The sequence below is a fragment of the Microcaecilia unicolor genome, chromosome 3, assembly GCF_901765095.1.
Source record: "Microcaecilia unicolor chromosome 3, aMicUni1.1, whole genome shotgun sequence".
In the NCBI taxonomy this organism is placed as follows: Eukaryota; Metazoa; Chordata; class Amphibia; order Gymnophiona; family Siphonopidae; genus Microcaecilia; species Microcaecilia unicolor.
The window spans coordinates 386,278,019-386,301,125 of record NC_044033.1 but is presented as its reverse complement, the minus strand read 5'-3'; the positions used below and the strand labels follow the sequence as shown (position 1 = coordinate 386,301,125).

The 23,107-nt window shown below is 41.2% G+C and overlaps 1 protein-coding gene across 1 annotated transcript in view; it reads left to right on the top strand.

Annotated features, from left to right (window-relative positions):
• EPHX2 (epoxide hydrolase 2) overlaps positions 1-23,107 on the top strand; it is a 189,902-nt gene that overhangs the window by 100,625 nt on the left and 66,170 nt on the right. Inside the window, exons 10-13 of the mRNA XM_030198674.1 lie at positions 952-978; positions 7,352-7,437; positions 8,876-8,987; positions 19,857-19,931. Of these exons, the coding sequence (XP_030054534.1) occupies positions 952-978; positions 7,352-7,437; positions 8,876-8,987; positions 19,857-19,931 (300 nt within the window). The remainder of the gene's footprint in view (positions 1-951; positions 979-7,351; positions 7,438-8,875; positions 8,988-19,856; positions 19,932-23,107) is intronic.

Sequence of the window (23,107 nt, the reverse complement as noted above, 5' to 3'; positions counted from 1 at the left end):
TCCATGACAGCAGTATGCAGGTCCCTGGAGCAGTTTTAGTGGGTGCAGTGCACTTCAGACAGGTGGACCCAGGCCCATCCCCCCCCCCCCCCCCCACCTGTTATGTTTGTGGAGGAAATAGCCCACCACAAACCCACTATAACCCACATCTAGGTGCCCCCCTTCACCCGTAAGGGCTATGGTAGTGGTGTACATTTGTGGGTAGTGGGTTTTAGGGGGCTCAGCACACAAGGTAAGGGAGCTATGTACCTGGGAGCAATTTATGAAGTCCACTGCAGTGCCCCCTAGGGTGCCCGGTTGGTGTCCTAGCATGTCAGGGGGACCAGTGCACTAGAAATGCTGCCTCCTCCCATGACCAAACGGCTTGCATTTGGCCGTTTCTGAGATGGACGTCCTTGGTTTCCATTATCGCTGAAAATCAGAAACGACCAAGTCTAGGGACGACCAAATTTAAGGATTTGGACATCCCTGACAGTATTTTCAAAATGAAAGATGGACGTCCATCTTGTTTCAAAAGTAAGGGTTTCCCCGCCCCTAGATCGGGACGTTTTGCGAGGACGTCCATATCAAAACATGGACGGCCCTTTCGAAAATGCCCCTCCACGTGCCTTTGGCAATTTCCTGCCCAAATAACTCCTATTGCTTGTTATAAAAGGGCCTTCTTTAAGTCTAAAATATCTTAGATCAATAGGATTTGTTGTTTGGACTGAAATTTGATGGTTTCTGTTATATCTCAAGTACAGCAGAATTTTAAATTCTAGAACTCTGGAAATAATCAAAAGTCTGTTTACATGATCATATGAGCTTTCAGTCTTTAATCCAAGAAGTTATCTACTTGTGAAGCAATGATTAGATGAAAATAGATAGAGATACTTCTGTTGCTTATTTAGAATAACTTTGTCAATATAAATTTGAGTCTGCTTTTTTCTTTTTTTTTTTTTTTACTTTTAGGAACTGGTGGTTTTCCTTGACAAATTGGTAAGAACTAATCAGTTGTTGGTTTCCTTTTTTTTTTACCCATTAGTAACTTGTTTTCAACATTCTTTTACACTTTTGATTACAGTGATAACAGTATTTGGATATTTTAATCTGTGCAAGTCTAGACATATATAATTCTAGTATTTTTATTAATGTACATTTTTTTTTATTTGTAAGAAGTCTTTATTAACAGTTCAAACATGAAAAGAAAGATACAATTTGCCTCTGACATTGGTGCCGTATCTTTACATATACAAATCTATATAAATAATTCTCACCTCCAGTGTTCTGAAGCTCACTCTGTGGCAGGGAAACACTGAAGCCCTGTACTGTTTGTAGGCTAGTCTGTCAGCACCACTCACTCTCACTCGACCCGCCCTCAGCCACGCCCCATTTAGACATAATTCACAACCCCAACATTCTAATGAAGCCTCCAACATTTCAACGTTCTAAATTTCTAGTTGTGTAGATCCCATGAGTGTCTGCCCTGCCCTCACGTCAAACGTGATGACGTTAGGGCGGAGCACAGACACTCAACGAATCAAGGAAGCCCATTGGTTAATCTCTGTTTCCACTCCCCAATGCAGCCGTCATTCCCATACACTCAAAACCAAACAAAATCGCAGCTGCACCCCGTCTCCCCGCCCACAGTCCCCCTCACCCATTCTCCTGCAACCGGTCGCTCACCGTTCCGCCGCACCCCCTCTCCTCTCCGACTCTGGCCATGCAGCAGGACGATTACTACACACGAGTGGAAGTGACCCAATCAACTACACAGTAAGCAAGGAAGCCCATTGGTTAATCTCTGTTTCCACTCCCCAACACAGCAGTCATTCCCATACACTCAAAACCAAGCACACCTAGGAGCTGCTGATCCACATTGTCGTTTTTTTTTTTCTTCTTACATCTGAAACACGTCTAAAGCTGTTTCTACTGGATAAACTGCGCCTTAACAGGTAAAGGACAAAAGGGGGGATGACCATGGAAGGAGGGGGGACCCTGGAACTGGGACGGAGGAGGGAGGGGCCCCTGGCACACACTCTGATTCTCACGGACACACTCGCACCCAGTCTCACTCTCTCTGTCACACACACATTCGCACATTCACTCTCTTTCACACAGTCAATATCACACACGCTCTCTCAAACATACACACTCCGAGGAAAACCTTGCTAGCGCCTGTTTCATTTCTGTTAGAAACGGGCCTTTTTCACTAGTGTATAATAATGAAAAATGTTCCTTCCAGCCCAGACTTGGGTAATATAGCTAAATGAAACTTCAAAACTTTAAAGAACATTTTGTAATACAGAGAAGTTGACCCTTCCCCCTCCCAATCCCCCCCTTCTCTCAACTGAGTTTTAAATGTACAATTTAATGGTATTTATATAAATTCATGTCATTGACAAGCTATACTAAGCAGGTGCTAATTGCCAAACTGAACTAATTATCACTCAACCAATATGTTATCTATAGTATTGCTAATCCACTATCTGAATTCCAGTTCATTGTTTGGTTATTCATAATTGTGTACTATGGCTCTTCATATATCCATTAAGCCTCATAGTTGCCCAACCTTCAGTAATACAAAGTGGACAGATATGGTTTTTAAAGCATCACCAGCACAGCTACGTGGCAGTGTCAGCCAGTGTTCATCATACTCACCCCATCTCACCTTTCTAGAAGCTAAAGGTATACAATTTCCTAAGTCTTCCCTAAAATACCACTGGAAGAAGGGACTGCTACAAACATGTCCTTAACGCCCCATGAAGTTACTGGGCTGAAAAGGTTTGCCACTTCCTTTTAATGCATCCTGAACAGAACTAAGGAGTATACCCTTTCCTGTCCAGTACTAGAGAGAGGCACTCAATCCGTCCAGTGCAAATCAAGACAGTCCATGGAAATCAGTTTGTGAGCTGTAGGTCACCCCCCCCCCCCCCCCCCCCCCAAAGTACCACAAATTTAGCTACCTTGGTGTTCACCCTCTTCCTATAACCTATTCATGAAGGGAAAGGGAGGAACAGTTGCTTTGTATGTTAAAAATTGTATCCTCTTTACCCTTTAAGTCCTTCACTGTGAGTTAACCTGGAAAGAGGGAATGGAACATTTGTTTTCATTGGTGTAATATAAAAGCTTCATAGACAGAACCAGTGGACAGAGATTTAATGGAAGACACATATAGCTATGAAAGAGGAAGTGCTACTAAGGTGACTTCAATACACCGAATGTTGACAGAGACATCTGTGTTGAGTGTCATCTAGAAATAGGGAAATCTTGAAGTAGGCGGTATATCAAGTCAGTGTAAATCCTGGACTTCCTACGAAGAGCATTGTTCTAGCAGTTTGTAATAGATGGGGATGGCAGGATGGGTCTCATACTGAACATAGTGCTTACAAATGGGGAGTTGTAGTGAGTGATTATCTGGCATCCAGTGATCATCAGATGGTGTGAATGAATATTAAGATATGCATGGAGAGGATTTATTCAAAAGTAAAGGTTCTAGAATTAAAAAAACAACAACAAAAAAACCTTATTTAGTCAAGATGAGGGAATACCACAAGTAGGAGTTACCTGGATGAGAACATCTAGGGGAAGTAGAAAAATCAGTGAGCAAAACTGAAAGGAGCTATTTTAAGAGCAACAAACCTTTTTGTTAGGAAAGTAAATAAAACAAGAGGAAAAGAGAGCTGCTTTGGTTCTCAAAAGAAGTAGCTGAAAAGGTAAGGAAAGAGACCAGCCATCATAAACTACAGGAGATCACAGAAAGAGGAAGACAACTTTGAGATATTGTTGCCTAAGAAAAGCTAGTAATGTAGTCAGAAAAGCAAAAATGCAAATGGAAGAAAAAAATATGCCAGTACGGTAAAAAAAAAAACCAAAAAAGGGGTGGGCAAAGACTTTGGCATTGTCAGACTCAAGTGTGAATGGGAAGAATGTGTAGAAGCTGATAAAGTAGAATGGCTTCTATGTTCACCAATGAAGAGCCGAGTAGTTCCAGGGAAGATAAACCCAAATAGGAATGGAAGTGAGGTAAACCTTGAATGATTTTTAAAAGACTGTGTTCGTGAGGAGCTAGCTAAAGGTAGACAAAGCAATGGGAGGTGATAGGACACTGATGTCCTGATGCTCAGAAGCAAATGCGAGCGCCAGAGGCCATTAGCACCAGACTACTACCTTTCCCGCATTTCTCTCCAACGCTCAGCGGGCAGTGTGCCAAACAAGGGTACTCCTCCCACGGCAAATCCTATGCCAGCTCGGATCTGGCGTTACAGTTGTGCTGAGCTTTAACTTTCACATACTTAAGAAGGGCTAGATGCACTACTAATCCTCACTTTCTGGGCCAGATGCACTACTAATCCTCACTTTCTAACTTTTTATCTTCAGAAATTTTAGTAGCGTTATGAAATTTAGAGTCTTCTATGTGTGACCTTCTCCATACCCCTTTTGATTCAGTTACAGTTTTTAAATCATCCTCCATAAATCAAGTAAATTCCAATTTTGTTATGAGCCGAACAAATCAGTGGAGTAGTAACTAAATGAACAGTTTTGTATTGATCACTCAAGTTAGTAGACACAGACCATCTAAAACATGGCCTACTTTCAGGCTCTTTTTCGAAAGAGAAGGGCGTCCAAAAAGCGACACAAAAGGCACATGGGCGTCCCCATGAAAGAAGGTCGTTCAATTCCGATAATCGAAACAGGGCCATAAGGACGTCCTCATCTATGGTCGTCCCCACAGGAGGCGTGTTATGAACACTTCACAGTGTGTGCAGAAGTCTGTTTAGACCAACGCGTCCACGCTAGCAACAGTCTTTTTCAAGACTATTGTGCTACTTTTGAAGATTTCTCTTCATCATTTTTCAGAAACATCCTGTGTAAGAGACTCCTGATGCAGGCCTAACGGCTGAAACATGACATTGTCGAGTCTTTATACTTCAAATAAACCTTCTTATTAATGTACATCTTCCTGTCTTTGGCTTCCTTGGTCGCTCTCCCACTTTTTTTGTACCGACGTTATGAGATGGGCTCCCCCAGCGTATAACGGCTAGTGAAATGGTTTTGCATGGGAGGGAACATGGGCATCCTTAGATCTGAAATAAAAGCGACCAGGGTAAGGGGGAAGTCGTCTTTAGACCCATTAGCGATTTTGTGGAGTTGGATAGTGGCGAGAGCATTGTTGGGAGAGAAAGCTGAGAGTTTGTTGAGTACCTGTTACCTTTGTGTGCTGTAGTCAAAACGTTTTCACCCTCACCTGCCTCATTTGTGTTTTACCTTTTCAGCTTTCCCTACCCCTTCTAGCCCCCAAACCCAGACACCACTACTCCTTCCTCTATCTCCCCCATCCCCTCTCCCTATCCCTCTCCATTCACTGTCCCCAAGTTCATATTTCATTCCCTTACCTGTTTGTAGTCTCTGTTTATCTCTTTGTCCTGTATACTGCTGCAGTGTGTCTCTGCTGTGTGTGACCGTATTGTTTTGTCAGTGGTGGGAGAGTGAGTGTCAGTTTCTGTTTGTTGCTGCTGTGTTTCACCAAGTTGGTAGGGAGAGGTGAGTATTGCACCTCTACTGTGGGGAAATTGAGGCATTAAATGCACAGGTGGCTTACATGTTGGAGGAAGAGGAGAGGCACCGCAGGAGGTACTCACGCCCCAGAGTTTTCAGGCCCCGTAGCAGTTTCCTAGACCTCACTGACCTGCAGTGTCTCACTAGGTACTGCTTTGATAGGGCTACCATTCAGCACCTTTGTGACCAGCTCCAACCCCTCCTGTGCACCTAAAGATCCCTGCTTCTCTATCTTTTCTGGCCACTGGGAGTTTCCAGTCTGTCCTATCTGTGAACACGGGTCTCACCCAGGCTTCCCTTTCTAACTGCCTCACCCAGTTTCTTGATGCCTTCCTTACCCATACCTCTGAGTACATCACCTTCCCCACCACTCCCCAGGCCCTGCAGAACAACATGTCTGACTTCTACACTGTAGCTTGCTTCCCCTCAAATAATAGGCGCCATTGGCTGCACACATGTCACACTCAGACCCCCCCCCCCCCCCCCCCATGCATGGGAGGCCACTTATAGGAACAGGAAAGCATTCCACTCACTCAAAATGCAAGTTGTGTGTGTCACCCAGGGGGAGATTCTAGACGTGTGTGCCCTCTTCTCCCTCTCTAGAAGAAAACCATCTCCCTGTCAGTATTTTGTGGCATGCACAGTTCCCACAACCTTCTGGCCTCTCTCACCTTGGCTGTGAGAGCCGGGCAGGCCATGCAGCTGAAGAAAGCCATAACATCTCTGACCAGCACAGCTCACCCTAACAGCCACCCTACCTACCCATCTGCACCCTCTGCCACCTACTGGTAATCCATATTCCTCTCCTTTCCCTCCCCCTCTAAGCCCTCAATGGAGTAGCCTCAGGATTCAGACACATTATGAACTTACTTGACTGTCAGCATGGAGGAGCCTTCTTAAATTAATATAAAAAAAACCAAGATAAATAAAATATTGCAAATTCAAATACTAATAAACATAGGCATTCTTGTATACTTGCCATGATGCTTCCAACACAGGTTTGGGAGCTCACCTTTGCCTCTTAATTAAATTAGTGAGCATGGCCCAAAGCCAAGAGGATGCTCCACATCAATCATCTGGACTTAAGAGCAGTATTTTACTTGCTTTGCATTTCTTCCCATCTTGCCTGTTTGTGACTTCTCAGTTTTGATTCAGGCAGACAATCAAAGACCATGTTTATGTTAATCAAGGAGATGGAGGTTCTCTTTGGCTAGGCAGAGAAGTGGTACAAATTTGGGATTTTGTGATCTCAAATCACTTACAAATTTGGGCCATTAACCCTCAACCCATGAACTCTGCAAGACTATTTTTGGGATGGGAGCATGCCAATTATTTCTGTTTGCCAGCGCAAAAACAAAAAGCTGTCCCCACTATTCAGTGTTGCCATCTCCAGACTGACTAGAAGGAATGAACTGGCCGTAGAGTGAACTTGGCCGTTTGTGTAATCCTATCTCCCTATCTGTCTAGTAGCAAAAACCTTACACAAGTGTCAAAGAAGACCCACACGATGACATTCATAGCACTGTACTGGCCAGAAAATTGTCTTCCACAATGATTCTTCCAATCCAACATATATCAATATGATATCCCATGATACATTGTTTCCTGTGGTATATTCTATAGCACATATTGGTACATACTTACATTTTTTTTTAAAGAATCAGCAACATTTGAGACTTCTTTATGAATAAGAACATGAATTGCATACAGGGAAATGAGCACAGTATCTTGTTCTCTCTGCACAGGCATCTTTATGTGATGTAACTGCTCTTTATCTCTGATCCTTTATGTTGTTTCCTTCTCATTTCCTTAGGGAATTTCACAGGCTACATTCATTGGTCATGATTGGGGTGGTTCTTTGACATGGAACATGTCTCTATTTTACCCTGACAGAGTTAGGTAAGAGTCATTTGTGTTTTGTGGGTTTTATTCTATACCAAACCTCTCCGGAAGGTTCTGACACTTTGGTATAAACTGCTGTGCTTATTAATATATTTAAAAATGTAGTAGATCAGGGATTTAATTACATGCCTTCCAGACCTGTGCCTAATAGAGCTACAATTTGGGTACAGTAGGTAGCTCTGAATCCTGGCCTCCCTGGTTATCTGCCAGCTGCTCTGAACCCCCTGTCTTTTTAACTTCTCTACAGAATGGTAAAGCACTAAGGAAAATGATGACAAAAAAAAAAAAGAAAGTCTTAGGTATCCCAGAAGGGATAAAGCTTTTATGGTTAACAGTGGGATGTACTCTTAATAGTGTAGATCAGAAGTGCTGATCAGATTTGTCTGGTCCAGTTGATGTTCACCTACATGGTATACTATGGCACTCATTTTCAAAAGAGATAAACGTCTCAAAAGCAGCAGATGAATGTTTGTTTTTCACGGGAAAATATCCAAGTTGTGATTTTTAAAACTCAGGTTTGAGATGGTTTTCTCCACAGTTTCTCTAGATTGCAAGGGGGCATACTGGGGGCGTGTTTTGGACAAGATTTGGGCAGCCCCTGATTTTGGGCTTTTTTTTTTCAGAACAAGATAAAACTGTTTAGGGCAAAAATTGGTACTTTTCAAGCATGACTAAGGTGCCTTAACTGACCAGCAGACCACTGGTGGGGTTAATGCATGACGTTCCCCCAGAGGTCACTGACCCCTTCTTACCCCCTATAAGATATGACAGTACATACCACACTCTGTGACGACTTCAGATATTATGGCCATTCCTATTAGAGACGGGTGTAGGTTAGTGGTCAGTGTAGTGGACTTTAGAGATGGGGACTCAGGTCCATATTCCACTCTAACTAGTATACTTATGGTGGAAACTGTGAGCCTTCCAAAACCCACAAAATACCAACTATACCTATAGATAGAAGATACCTGCAGACCTGAGGGCTTTTGTAGTGGTGTACAGTAGATTCTTAGGTGTTTCTGGAGGGCTCACAATACAAAATAAAGATGTTAAGGTGGGATTTATGCCTGGGTTCCTTTATGTGAAGGCCACTGCACTGATCATTAGGTTACCTCTCTGCTCTGCTGGGATGTTTGTGGCCAATTTACCAGGAATGGTGCCACACAGCCATCCCTATGGCTTGTTTGTGTGTGGTTCTCTCTAGGACTTTTTTTTTTTAATGGTACCTAAAGAAATACGTACTGAGCACAAACACAGATAGATGTTTTTCCAGTTCAAAAATTGCTTTGTTCAGAATGAGAATTTTAGATGTTTTCAGCAAAACGTATATTGGAATTGGACATCATATTGAAAATGCCCTTCCACGTTACTATGAGCTAAAATGCAATTGTTACTTGTTATACCTAATTGTTTCTGTAATGTTTTTTGTTTTTAGAGCAGTAGCAGGGATAAATACCCCCTTCTTTCCCTGTGACCCAAAGGTCAATCTTGTAGAGAAACTGAAAAACAACCCCATCTTTGATTATCAGTTCTACTTTCAAAAACCAGTGAGTATGATCAACTGAATCTGTATACTTCTAAAAGAAAGTACTGTAAATCATGAAATGTTCAAATGTAATTTGCAACCAATATTCAGGTTTTGACGCGCTCATAGTTGCTGGGAATGGTCAGAGTGTTAGAATATACAGATGCATTTTTCTCTATAAATTGTAAATAACACTGGATGATCGCTCTATCGCTGTTAAATACACCTCATAACAGAATGTAAGGTATCCTATGGTGATCATACTGGTTTTCGTAATGGACTAGCAGTAAATGAGTTACTTTATATAAGGTATTGCACTAAATAGAGAATAGTCATCAAATGCAGTGAAGTTAGCAAATGTGCTATTTCCAAATGGTCTAGTGCTCCCCATACATCACAGCCAGAACCTGCTTGCAGTTGTTGGGCTTTAAGTGTTGGGCATATCAAACAATTTGCTAACAAGAAAGAGAAAACCATAAGATAATATGTACAATGAGATCTTGTACAGTCAAGGCTTTGCAAAATAATAGCAAATAGAGAGCATGAAACAGCCTGCTCTTCATGTAGGGGGGATCAAGTACAAGTCTGCCTTCAGGAATGGTCTGTGGCAAAACATGTGGGTGTGTAAGGTAACATAACATAGTAAGTGACGGCAGATAAAGACCTGAATGGTCCATCCAGTCTGTCCAGCAGTCACATTCATTCTCAGTTCTAGATTAAATCAACAATGATCGTGATATTATATTCTTGATCATGGTCTTTCTTTGTTGATTCTGGGACATAAACCATAGAAGTCCGTCCAGTTCTGTCCTTATGTTCCAAATACTGGAGTTGCTGTCAAAGCCTATCCGAATCCATCTTGTCATTTGCGGGACACAGACCGTAAAAGTCTGCCTGGCACTGTCCTCACCTTCCAAATTTCCATCAAAGGTCTCTACAGCCCATCCTAAACTGGATTGTTATATGCAGGACTCAGACCATGCAAGCCAGCCCTGCACTGGTCTTTATTGATACGGCCAGTGTTGCCGTCTAAACACCACTTGACATGTAATCACATATGCAACCTTTTATGTTTTGTTTTTTATACCATTCATTTTCTAATTAGAGATCTGTTGTATTCATACCACGCCATTTTGAATTCCGCAACAGTTTTTTTTTCTCCACCACCTCCCTCAGGAGGGCATTCCAGGCATCAACCACCCTGTCTCCCCCTGCAACCTTAATTTATGTCCTCTAGTTTTACCATTTTCCCTTCTCTGGAAAATATTTGTTTCTCTATTAATACCTTTCAGGTATCGAAACGTCTTGTCCCGTTCCCGTCCCCATGCTCTCTATCTACTTTTAATAAGGACTGGCCCTTTGTAAGGGTGAAAAAAAGACTGAAAGGAGCAGCTCGCAGAGTAAAAAACTTGCATCAGGCGTGGATGCTGTTTAAAAACACCATCCTGGAGGTTCAGGACAAATATATTCCACGTATTAGAAAAAAGGGAAAAAAGACTAAACGTCAGCCGGCGTGGCTAAACAGTAAGATAAAGGAAATCATTAGAGCCAAAAAACAATCCTTCAGAAAGTGGAGAAGAGAACCAACTGAAAGTAACAGGATAGATCATAAGGAATGCCAAGCCAAATGCAAAGCGGAGATAAGGAGGGCAAAAAAGGACTTTGAGAAGAAATTAGCGTTGGAAGCAAAAATACATAGTAAAAACTTTTTTAGATACATTAAAAGCAGGAAACCGGCCAAAGAGTCGGTTGGGCCGCTGGACGAAAATGGTGTTAAAGGGGCGATCAAGGAGGACAAAGCCGTAGCGGAGAAATTAAATGAATTCTTTGCTTCGGTCTTCACCGAGGAGGATTTGGGGGGGACACCGGTGCCGGAAAGAATATTTGAAGCGGGGGAGTCGGAGAAACTAAACAAATTCTCTGTAACCTTGGAGGATGTAATGGGTCAGTTCAACAAGCTGAAGAGTAGTAAATCACCGGGACCTGATGGTATTCATCCCAGAGTATTAATAGAACTAAAAAATGAACTTGCGGAGCTACTGTTAGAAATATGCAATCTGTCCCTAAAATCGAGTGTAATACCGGAAGACTGGAGGGTAGCCAATGTTACTCCGATTTTTAAGAAAGGTTCCAGAGGAGATCCGGGAAATTATAGACCGGTGAGTCTGACGTCGGTGCCGGGCAAGATGGTGGAGGCTATTATTAAGAATAAAATTGCAGAGCATATACAAAAACATGGACTGATGAGACAGTCAGCACGGATTTAGTGAAGGGAAGTCTTGCCTCACCAATCTAATGCATTTTTTTGAGGGGGTAAGCAAACATGTGGACAATGGGGAGCCGGTTGATATTGTATATCTGGATTTTCAGAAGGCGTTTGACAAAGTGCCGCACGAAAGACTCCTGAAGAAATTGCAGAGTCATGGAATCGGAGGTAGGGTATTATTATGGATTAAGAACTGGTTGAAAGATAGGAAGCAGAGAGTAGGATTGCGTGGCCAGTATTCTCAGTGGAGGAGGGTAGTTAGTGGGGTCCTGCAGGGGTCTGTGCTGGGTCCGTTGCTTTTTAATGTATTTATAAATGACCTAGAGATGGGAATAACTAGTGAGGTAATTAAATTCGCCGATGACACAAAATTATTTAGGGTCGTCAAGTCGCAGGAGGAATGTGAACGATTACAGGAGGACCTTGCGAGACTGGGAGAATGGGCGTGCAAGTGGCAGATGAAGTTCAATGTTGACAAGTGCAAAGTGATGCATGTGGGTAAGAGGAACCCGAATTATAGCTACGTCTTGCAAGGTTCCGCGTTAGGAGTTACGGATCAAGAAAGGGATCTGGGTGTCGTCGTCGATGATACGCTGAAACCTTCTGCTCAGTGTGCTGCTGCGGCTAGGAAAGCGAATAGAATGTTGGGTGTTATTAAGAAGGGTATGGAGTCCAGGTGTGCGGATGTTATAATGCCGTTGTATCGCTCCATGGTGCGACCGCACCTGGAGTATTGTGTTCAGTACTGGTCTCCGTATCTCAAAAAAGATATAGTAGAATTGGAAAAGGTACAGCGAAGGGCGACGAAAATGATAGTGGGGATGGGACGACTTTCCTATGAAGAGAGGCTGAGAAGGCTAGGGCTTTTCAGCTTGGAGAAGAGACGGCTGAGGGGAGATATGATAGAAGTGTATAAAATAATGAGTGGAATGGATCGGGTGGATGTGAAGCGACTGTTCACGCTATCCAAAAATACTAGGACTAGAGGGCATGAGTTGAAGCTACAGTGTGGTAAATTTAAAACGAATCGGAGAAAATTTTTCTTCACCCAACGTGTAATTAGACTCTGGAATTCATTGCCGGAGAACGTGGTACGGGCGGTTAGCTTGACGGAGTTTAAAAAGGGGTTAGATAGATTCCTAAAGGACAACTCCATAGACCGCTATTAAATGGACTGGAAAAATTCCTCATTTTTAGGTATAACTTGTCTGGAATGTTTTTACGTTTGGGGAGCGTGCCAGGTGCCCTTGACCTGGATTGGCCACTGTCGGTGACAGGATGCTGGGCTAGATGGACCTTTGGTCTTTCCCAGTATGGCACTACTTATGTACTTATGTACTTATGTAATAGTTTTTAGCAAAACAACATAACTAAGGATAATGGAATTATTATTGGAACTTGCTTATTTACAAATCCTAGCCCTAGATATCAAAACTAAAGTATGAAATATTTTCTAATAAAATATAACTAAAGTACAAATTTGGTCTGACCTACACTTCACAATGCAGTGAACTTTATCTATCTAGCCCCTGATCTCTGTGAGTTTACATAACCAAGCCATATGATCTTTTTACTTGATGAGTGGAGGAGTAGCCTAGTGGTTAGTGCAGTGGACTTTGATCCTGGGGAACTGAGTTCAATTCCCACTGCAGCTCCTTGTGACTCTGGGCAAGTCACTTAACCCTCCATTGCCTCTGGTACAAAATAAGTACCTGAATATATGTAAACCACTTTGAATGTAGTTGCAAAAACCTCAGAAAAGCGGTATATCAAGTCCCATTTCCCATTCCCTTTTACTGGCAGCTCCAAATCCAGGAACATTTTGGGTGTCATGTAGTAGCTGAAATGTGCATCCTTACGCAGGCTTCAAGCTGATCTCCTCCACTTTTAAAGGTCAGACATTCTTTTATGGGTGGGGTATAAGCCTCTAATAAACGCGAAACTTGAACTATAGTTGGGCTTCAGAGGTGCAATAATCAGTAAAATGCAATGTCCTATGAAGTCTGTAAGTTAGACTTGCTACCAAGGATGGCAGCTTTGAGTTAATATGCCCTTTCCTGTAGGAATAAGCAATGGCAGGATGCCAAAGTGAAAAAGCTGAAAGTATGCAGAAGCGCCTTCTGTGTTTGCAAAACAATTAGTACATTTCAGGCTTTGTTATCAAACCATAAATATTGAAAACAGTCTTTTTGCTTGGTCGCATCAGAGCTCATCAATGCTGTTAGAACCAATCAGACAAGCAATCCCATGTGGGTATTCAAGGTACAGACATTGAAAAGGCAGCACTGGATTTTGTACTTACAAATGGAGAAAGTATGTCCAAAGTCTGAATTGGTGACCACCTGTAAAGTAGTGATCATCACACAGAGTATGGTACGATATAAGAGTTAAAACAGTGCAATCACGCAAAACTTAGTCCCGGATTTCAAACATGCTGACTTCAGTAAAATGGGGCCATATCTGAAGAAAGAGCTAAAAGGATAGGAAGACAAAAGAGAAATAGAAAAGACATTGGTCCAAGATGAAAGGAACTATAAAAATCACGACAGATGAAAGCAGTGAAGGTGTAGCGTACTGGTTTGAGCCACAGACTGAGAACAAGGAAGGTTCAGTTCAAATGCCACTGCAGCTCCAAGTGATTTTTGGTGAGTCACTTAACCCTACATTTCTTGTGGTGCAAACCTAGATTGTGAGCCGTCAAAGGGACAGGAAAATACCTACTGTATCTGAATTTACACTGCTTCCATTAAGCAAGTGAAAAAGGAAATTGATATGGTTCTCCAAACATGTGGCTGAAAAGATAAAGGCAAAAGAGGTAGCATTCATGAAATAGAGATGAATTAAACATTGATAAGAAGAACAGGAAAAAAGAATACCAGATAAAACTCAAAGAAGCAAAGAGAATTATGGCTGGCAAAACCACAAATGGAAGAAAACATGGCTAGAGATGTAAAAATGCGTGACAAAACTTTATTCAGGTATGTTAGAGAAAGGAGGAAGGCTAGATATTGAATTGTAAGACTGAAAAGTGCTGAGAGCCACTATATGAAGAATAGTAGGAAAAATGCAGACATGCTAAACAAATACTTCTGTATTCAGGGAAGAAAATCCTGGAGAATGACCATGGTCCACTGGGAATGGAATGGATATTGCACTGTATTCATGAGCAACTTGAAAAACTGAAAGTGGACAAAGCCATGGGGCTGGATGAGATATATCCAGGAAACTGAGGAAGGTCAGAGAGGTTGTCACAGGTCCTCTTAAAGATTTGTTTAGTAAACCCTTAGAGAGAGGAAAAGTTCCACAGGGTTGGAGAAGAACCGATGTGGTCTCTTTACAAAATAGGGAGAAAAATTGAGAAACTACAGGTTGGTAAGCCTTACTTCTATGGTTGGAAGAGTAATGGAGGTGCAGCTGAAGGAAAAGATAGTGAACGTCTAGAATCCAACGGATTACAAGATCTGAGGAAACATGGTTTTTACCAAAAGAAAATCATGCCAGATGACTCTGATTTGTTTGATTGGATCGAGGACAAGCACTAGATGTAGTCTGCTTGCATTTCATCAGATCCTTTAATACAGTTCTTCACATGGGGCTCATAAACTGAATGATTGATAGATGTCAAAGGGTGGTGGTAAATGGAATTCACGGAGTCAAGAAAAGTGACTAATGGAGTGCCTCAGGGATCTATACTACAGTCAATTTTGTTAAGTATATTTGTAAACAATGTTGCCAAAAGGTTAGAAGGAAAAGTTTGCTTTTTCTAGATGACATGAAGATTTGCAACAGAGTGGATACTCCAGAGGGAATAGACAACATGAGAAGTGATTTACATAAATTAGAAGAGTAGTCTAATATTTGACTGTTTAAACTTTAATACTAAGAAGTGCAAAGTGATGCCCTTGGGTATAGAAATCAAAAGAAGCTGTGTCTGATAGGGGGTGAGAGGATGACCAGGACCAGGAGGAGGGACCTGAAGATCTTAAGGTGGCAAAACAACAACTTGACTAGGTAGTGGCCAAAACCAGAAGGATACTAGGCTGCACAGAGAGGCAATCCCCAGTCAAAGAATGATTTATTTATTTTATTTATTGCATTTGTATCCCACATTTTCCCACCGTATGGCAGGTTCAGTGTGGCTTACATATTGCTAAAAAGGCGGTTATAAAATTTAGATTTGTAGAAGTCTAGTACATGATGGTAACGTCCCTGTAAAGGTCGTTGGTGAGTATTGCATTCAGTTTTGGAGGCTGCATCTGGCTAAGGATGTGACTTGAAGCAGTTCAAAGGAAGTTGGCAAAAATGGTATGTGGTTTGCACCAAAAGATGTATGAAAAGGGACTTGAAGTCCTGAATAGCAACACATGTAACTGTATAATCTCTGACTTACCCAGAAATGTTTTATACTATCTTTTGCTTTATTACTATCATTTAATCCAAAACTCTCTGTTAATAAATGTATGTTCCCCTCTATTTCCCATATCCACGATGAATTGTAAGCCACATTGAGCCCACAAAAAAGTTGGGATAATGTGGGATACAAATACAATAAATAAATAAATAAATATGTATAACCTAGAACAGAATTTCCCAAACTGTGGGTCGGAACCCCAAATAGGGTCACAGAACCTTAGGTGAAAACTAAGCTTTTGTTCTAATCAGATTTTCACAGTCAATGTAATAAGGATCTTTCGAAACATAATTTCAGAGGTCGACTTAGGTATCTGTGACTCCCATGAATTACTACTACTACTACTATTTAGCATTTCTATAGCGCTACAAGGCATACGCAGCGCTGTACAAACATAGAAGAAAGACAGTCCCTGCTCAAAGAGCTTACAATAAAACCAAAATGTCTATATGGTGGGAAATCTTTTGCATCCTGTGGAGTATTAGCATACATTTGAAAAGGATGTCCAATAGAACCTAGACCACCAAACTGTATTTTATCAAATTTGGTAGAATAACAGATATTGTGATGTAGAACATACATCAGTTTTGAGAGAAAACAAAAAGTTTAATTAGTCAGGATATCATCCTACTAAAAATACTGACTTAAAAATAAAAGTTGAAAAACAAAAGAGTGGAAGATACCCAGACAAGTTCCAAGATAGTCTTTTTTTTTAATTCTTTAAACAATGGAGATATTCTCTTATTACAATCTTCGCATGCAGTATACAGGATGCACTTGACAAGAGAATCTAACACAGGCCGTGTTTCGGCATGTATGCCTTCATCAGGAGACCTAAAAAATAATAGTAATGACAAAATATATGAAGATCAAATTATCTTGAGCACTTAATAACAAGTAAACAAGGAGAAGGGATAAATGGGAGATGCAAATCATGAAATATGGAATTTGAAAGGAGGAATTTGAACAAAAAGGGGGGAACCCATGATGCTGATCTGTGCAGAATGAACATAAGGGTGTGTGATATATATAGAGAGTAGATAAAGAAAATATGTGAAATGTACAGAATATTAAGGCAGTGAATAAGACAACAATAAACATAATACAAAATCAAACTGTGGATAAGAACGACTCCAGATGGATCCCTAATGGCTCTCTGGATCCTCTCATCACAGCTTTCAATTAAGTTATCAAAGCCATAGAAGAATTAGAATTGAGTAATACGAAGTATCCTTTTTATAATCTAAACAAAGCCGAACATGAAGCACATTTGTCACTATCTTGAAATACAAATATTGTGATAAAGCCACCCGACTGAAGTGAGGGCATTATCATGGATCGAGAAAAATATATCGATGAAGTAATGACACACTTCCAATATTAATACTGAGATGTTTGCATCTTTTATCCATTATCGGTTAGAATCACATTTTGATTTCTATTGTTTTGTTTCTTCTAGTGTCACCTTTTGCAACTTCCCTATTCGCTTACAGTCAGTGGTTTATTGTCTTTTCTTCTACACTGTGACTTGATGCTCTCTTCATCAATCTGTATCAGCCTGACATTTACCGTTCATCATACGTCTGCTTGTATATTTACGTACATCATCTTTTGCCGACTTCTTTCACGTCTTTTCACAGACACTGTTGGCTATGGTTAATGCAATACATTTTCCTGAGAAATTAAAGTATGCTTTGCTCTTCATTTTTTTCAATTGCTACATATTGTTTTACTTTCCTGGATGACTTTTCTCTTTCAGGTGAATTTTTGAAAGAGAAGGGCGCCCATCTTCTGACACAGATCGGGAGATGGGCGTCCTTCTCGCAAGGTCGCCCAAATTGGCATAATCGAAAGTCAATTTTGGGTGCCCTCAACTGCTTTCCGTTGCGGGGACGACCAAAATTTTCGGGACGTGTTGGCAGTGTGCTTAGGAGATGAGCATCCTCGGCCGATAATGGAAAAAAGAAGGGCGTCCCTGATGAACACTTGGGCGACTTTACTTGGTCCATTTTTTTTCACGACCAAGCATCAAAAAGGTGCCCCAACTGACCAGATGACCACCAGAGGGAATCGGGGATGACCTCTCCTTACTCCCCCAGTGGTCACTAACCCTCTCCCACCCTCAAAAGAAATCTTTAAAAATACTTTTTTGTCAACCTCTATGCCAGCCTCAAATGCCATACTCAATTCCATCGCAGCAGTATGCAGGTACCTGGAGCAGTTGTAGTAGGTGCAGTGTACTTCAAGCAGGCGGACCCAGGCCCATCCCCCCCGCCCCCCCCCCCCCCCCCCACCTGTTACACTTGTGGTAAATGTGAACCCTCCAAAACCCACCAGAAACCCACTGTACCCACATGTAGGTGCCCCCCTTCATCCGTAAGGGCTATGGTAGTGGTGTACAGTTGTGGGGTTTTTTTTTTTGGGGGGGGGGCTTTGGGGGGCTCAGCACCCAAGGTAAGGGAGCTATGCACCTGGGAGCAATTTGTGAAGTCCACTGCAGTGCCCCCTAGGGTGCCTAGTTGGTGTCCTGGCATGTGAGGGGACCAGTGCAGTACGAATGCTGGCTCCTCCCACGACCAAAGGGCTTGGATTTGGTCGTTTTTGAGATGGGCGTCCTCGGTTTCCATTATCGCCGAAAACTGGGGACGCCCATCTCAAAAACGACCTAAGGCTGATCATCTCTAAGGTCGACCTACATTTCATGATTTGGGCGTCCCCGACCGTATTATCGAAATGAAAGGTGGACGCCAATCTTGTTTTGATAATACGGGTTGCCCCGCCCTTTTACGGGGCCGTCCTGCGAGGACGCCCTTATGAAAACTTGGGCGCCCCCCCCCCCCCCCCCGTTCGATTATGCCCCTCTTTCTGTCACTAGCATCCATTTTGGTAATTATAGTGATAAGTTATATGATCATCATGAAAATTCATTAGTCTCTGCAGTTTTCAATATCATTCTTTTGTTATATTTAGTTTTTTCAAGTTTGCACTTGTCTTAAGTTTGATGCACAGATTTATGCATGTCCACTCCTGTCGGGTCGCTTATTAGTTCCACTTTGTGATAGTGTAATTGTGGCACCATAATATATATATATATATATACTCACCGGTTGCAGTTTAAGCGTTTTTTATTATAGGCATTTTTTATATCACTACACCATTTTGAGCACATTATAATGTTACGATTAATTTTTATTGCCTCACTGCTTACTGCACTACCTCTTATTCCATATCCATTCAGTGCATCATATACATTTGCATCTTGCAGTATTGTGATGTGTTTTGCTTGGACAGGTAGTCGTTTTATAAAATTTATTATCATTACACTATCTTATTCTTTTATATGAGGCTTTTTATTCAGTTTGTTCCAAAATTGTTCTTCGCATGGCTTTTTCACATTCAAGCTCACTTATTTATTATATATATCACTATATATATTTTTGCACCATTTTGCACTCATCAGTTTTGTTTACTGTTGTCTTATTTACTGCCTTAATATTCTGTACATTCATACCCTTATGTTCATTCTGCACAGATCAGCATCATGCGTTCCCATCCCTTTTTTTCAAATTCATTCTTTCAAATTCCATATTTCACCGATTTGCGTCTCCCATTTATGCCTTCTCCTTGATCACTCAAGATAATTTGATCATATATTTTGTCATCATTAAATATTTTTTGAGGTCCCTGATGAAGGCATATGTGCCAAAACATGGCCTGTGTTGGGTTCTTTTGTCAAGTGCATCCTGTATATTGCATGCGAAGATTGTATTGCAAGAATATCTTCATTGTGTTTAAAGAATAAAAACTTTTTATTTTTGTATTTGAACTATTGTTCGCTTGTGGAAATTCTTTTCTTTTTTTTTTCTTTTTTGTTTTGGTTAAATTAAATTAAAAATGCCATTAGGCTCATATACTAAAAGGCTATTGTCACATCGTATAGTATATAGATATATATAATGAGGATTATACTCAAAGGGCTTATTTTCAGCACGAGGCATATAAATTAGGCTCATAAATCTAGGCAAATGAATTGCAGACCTGAATTTTAAGAGCAGAAAACTTGGGTTCCTATGTTTGATAATAGGGGACAAACTTGGGAACTTTAATTTGAGAGCTTAATTTAGAAGTCCAATGTATTCTTCTTCAACATTCTGTAGTCTAGGAGTGCACTTTCTAGAAATAGTGATGTAAGGCAATGCTTTTGTTTTTTTAAGGGTGCTGCTGAGAAGGAACTAGAAGAATGTTTGGAGAGGACCTTTAAAATTATGTTCAGAGGAATAAAGGCAGAAGTAAGTAAAAAGAACCTATGCCTTATATTGTAAGCTGATATACACTGGTGTCATAAAGCATGGGATGATTGGTCTGTGTTAAGTAGAAATAAGTTTCACTGTGATCAGGGGACACTTTAAAAGTTAGTTGTATTTGGGTCAATATTGAAACATGTTCTGTGCTTTTTTTTCTAAGCACCAGCTGCAGTATGTATTTAAATACAATATAATGCATATTTTAGCAAGTGGCACTGAATATATGTGTGGAGTGGCGAGTTCCTCTCATATACGGATATTGGTGATATTCAGTCCACTATCCATATGGCTATGGATAAATTTAGGACTTGTTCACCCCTGCTCTGCCCTACCACTGTGCAGGTTATTTATGCCCAATCTCCAGCTCTGCTCCTTGCTTGTTTGTTGATCTTATTTGTTTCTATCCTTTAGAGTTCTTTTGTCCGTATATTCGTCACTCTGTACCAGTGACTCTATATCAGCCTCTTGTCTCCTGCTGTTTCTGCCTAGTGGATTTTGTGGGGTATTCCCATAAAATGAGCATTACACTACATCTGTAAACTGCATAGTGTAAGTCTGCACATAAAGACCTGCATGGTCCATCTACTCTGCCCAGTATGGCGGCCAGAGCTGCACCTGGCACTCTAGCAAGGTTTTACTCTATTGCAATCAAATACTGGGATAACAAGGCAGTCATACAATTATGGAAGTCCTATTTATTGTTAATATTTGAATAAACCAGCAATCTAACAGTGTTGCAAACTGACATTTTACTCACTATCAACCCTTAGGTGAATGTGACACAAAAAATGCACACTTGATCTGTCCCTTCTATGCTCGGGTCACAGACCATAGAAGTGTGCCCAGTTCTGGTCCTGAAATGGAGCAGCTACAAGCAACTGCCTTCTAGTGGTGACAGAGCAATGAGGAACATGAAAGTGTACAATCGAAAAAATTTCATTAGCATTTTGAATTTATTTATTTACTTGTGTTTTTCTGCAAGCAGATCTGAATTTTTAGCTGTTAAATTATACTGGCAAGCAAAGAAACTGGCCAATTAGTATAAAAATAAAGGCTGTTTATTTACAAGCAGGAGTGAAAACACTGATAACTAGCTTCTAAGGATTATGTGCAAATGTGAGGTAGCTTAGGAAGAAATAATAAAAAAAACGGATGTTCTCATCAGAAAATTTGTCATAGTGAACGCATTCAAGCCCTGGTTAAGACCTTGAAATCAGACCTGACCTGCGGTACCCTTTAGCAATAACAGAGCTCGCATATAATCTCGGTGTTGATGAGGGTAGCATGCGATGTCGTTGCAGGACCCCAGGTGAACAGCTGGATTCAGAATAGCCCTGACAGGTCTCAGCAGTGCAACAGCAGATCGAATATATGGTAGAAACCTGAAACAATGATTATTCCAGTCGAATGGAACACCAGCTAGCTTCTGGCATCTAGAGTTCCTTTAAATGATTCTGTTAGAGGCCTTATCTGTGAAGAGACGGTGAGCTTCTCCCATTATTCTGGACATTTTAACATCAGAAACCACAAGCATGTCTATTTGACATCACTGAAGATGCATTTCTTGGAATTCAGAAAAGTCCCCAAACCCAGGCACCAGAGTAGCGGAGTCAAGCTGGTCTCTGCACAAGAAGTTCAGGCCACAGTGATTGTGCAATCATGAAATTAGCTGAGTATTCCAGAAACAAGTTCCAACTTACGAGCAAATCCAGGCTAAAGTTCACCCTGTCTGTTCTTACAGGAGGTTGTCCAGCCAAGTTCTGTATTACAGCTGCATAGGCAGGGACCTAGACTTCATTACAATCCTACTTCCCGATTGCTGGAGTTATCGTCAGAACCCATGCTTGTCCATCTCATAATTGGGAAACAGGCCTTAAAAGTCTATCCTGTTGTAGAAGTTTGCCTAGTACTGACCTTACTACTGGAACTGCTGTCTAAGCACCAAAACCATTTTTGTTTAGATTTTTGCCTTTTACCATTTAAGTTTTCTCTGTGTTTACCCCATGCGTTTTTAAATTCTGTCACCGTTTTCATCTCTACCACCTCCTCCGGGAGGGCATTCCAGGCATCCACCATCCTCTCCTTACTTTACTCCTAAGTCTACCACCCTGTAACCTCAAACCACGTCCTCTAGTTCTTCCGCATCCCTGTCTCTGGAAAAGATTTGTAAACGGGGGGGGGGGGGGGGGGGGGGGGCATCTGCCCATGGCCCTCCCATTTTTGCACCCCCTTTTCTGACTGGTGCATAAAGTGTAGATGCAGATACCGTGTCTAAATTTACGCGTGTACGTGTTAATTCTAATTAGTGCCAATAATTGCTTATGAAAAGCTAATTATTGGTGCTAATTAGCTCATTCAATTAAAATGCACGCACAAATTGGGCGCACCCAAATTTGCATGAACATTTTTTTTGTGTTTGTTATAGAATTAGGGGGTTAATTTTTAAATGAATAATGGTAAAATAATAAAACAAGATAAATGGTACTCTTCAAAATATAAATAAAATAAAACACATGCATGGAATTTCCCCACCGTCTCTCCAATGTATAAAAGTTCCTTCGAGGACAAGCAGGCCATTGTATTCTCACATGTGGGTGATGTCATCTGATGGAGCCCGGTGCAGATGTTGACTAGCGAGTTGTAAAAATTTCTAGCACTGTCCAGATGCACTTGCATTGGTGCCTTCCTGCTCGATTCGCAAGCTTTGGTTCCTCATTCTTCATTTTTCTGCAGAGCTGGGAGGACGTGTTTCTGTGTTTTCAGTGTGCGTCTTTTTGTAAATTTTGCAGTGCCTTACCTCACTGTTCTTTTAGCTTTTTCTTCATTTTAAGTATTTTGTTGTTACTTTTCTCTCTTTTTTTCAAAATCCTTTTATTTTTCATAGTTTTTTGACCCTTCAGGTTTCCTTTCATTTTTTTCTGCTAGGCCTGTTTTAGACCAAAGTACCAACCTCCGTTTGGCTTTTACCCCTTCTTTGGTTCGCAATTGAGGAGTTTAATTTGTCTGTGATTCTTTTTTGTATTCTCAAAAGACCCTCAGTGACTTCAAGTGGTGCGTCTAATGTAATAGGGTGATTTTGGTAACAGACCTGCACTCATGGTGCATCGGGTGCCTCGGACCTAATCATAAGTTCAACTCTTGTTCTCTCTGTTTAAAAATGC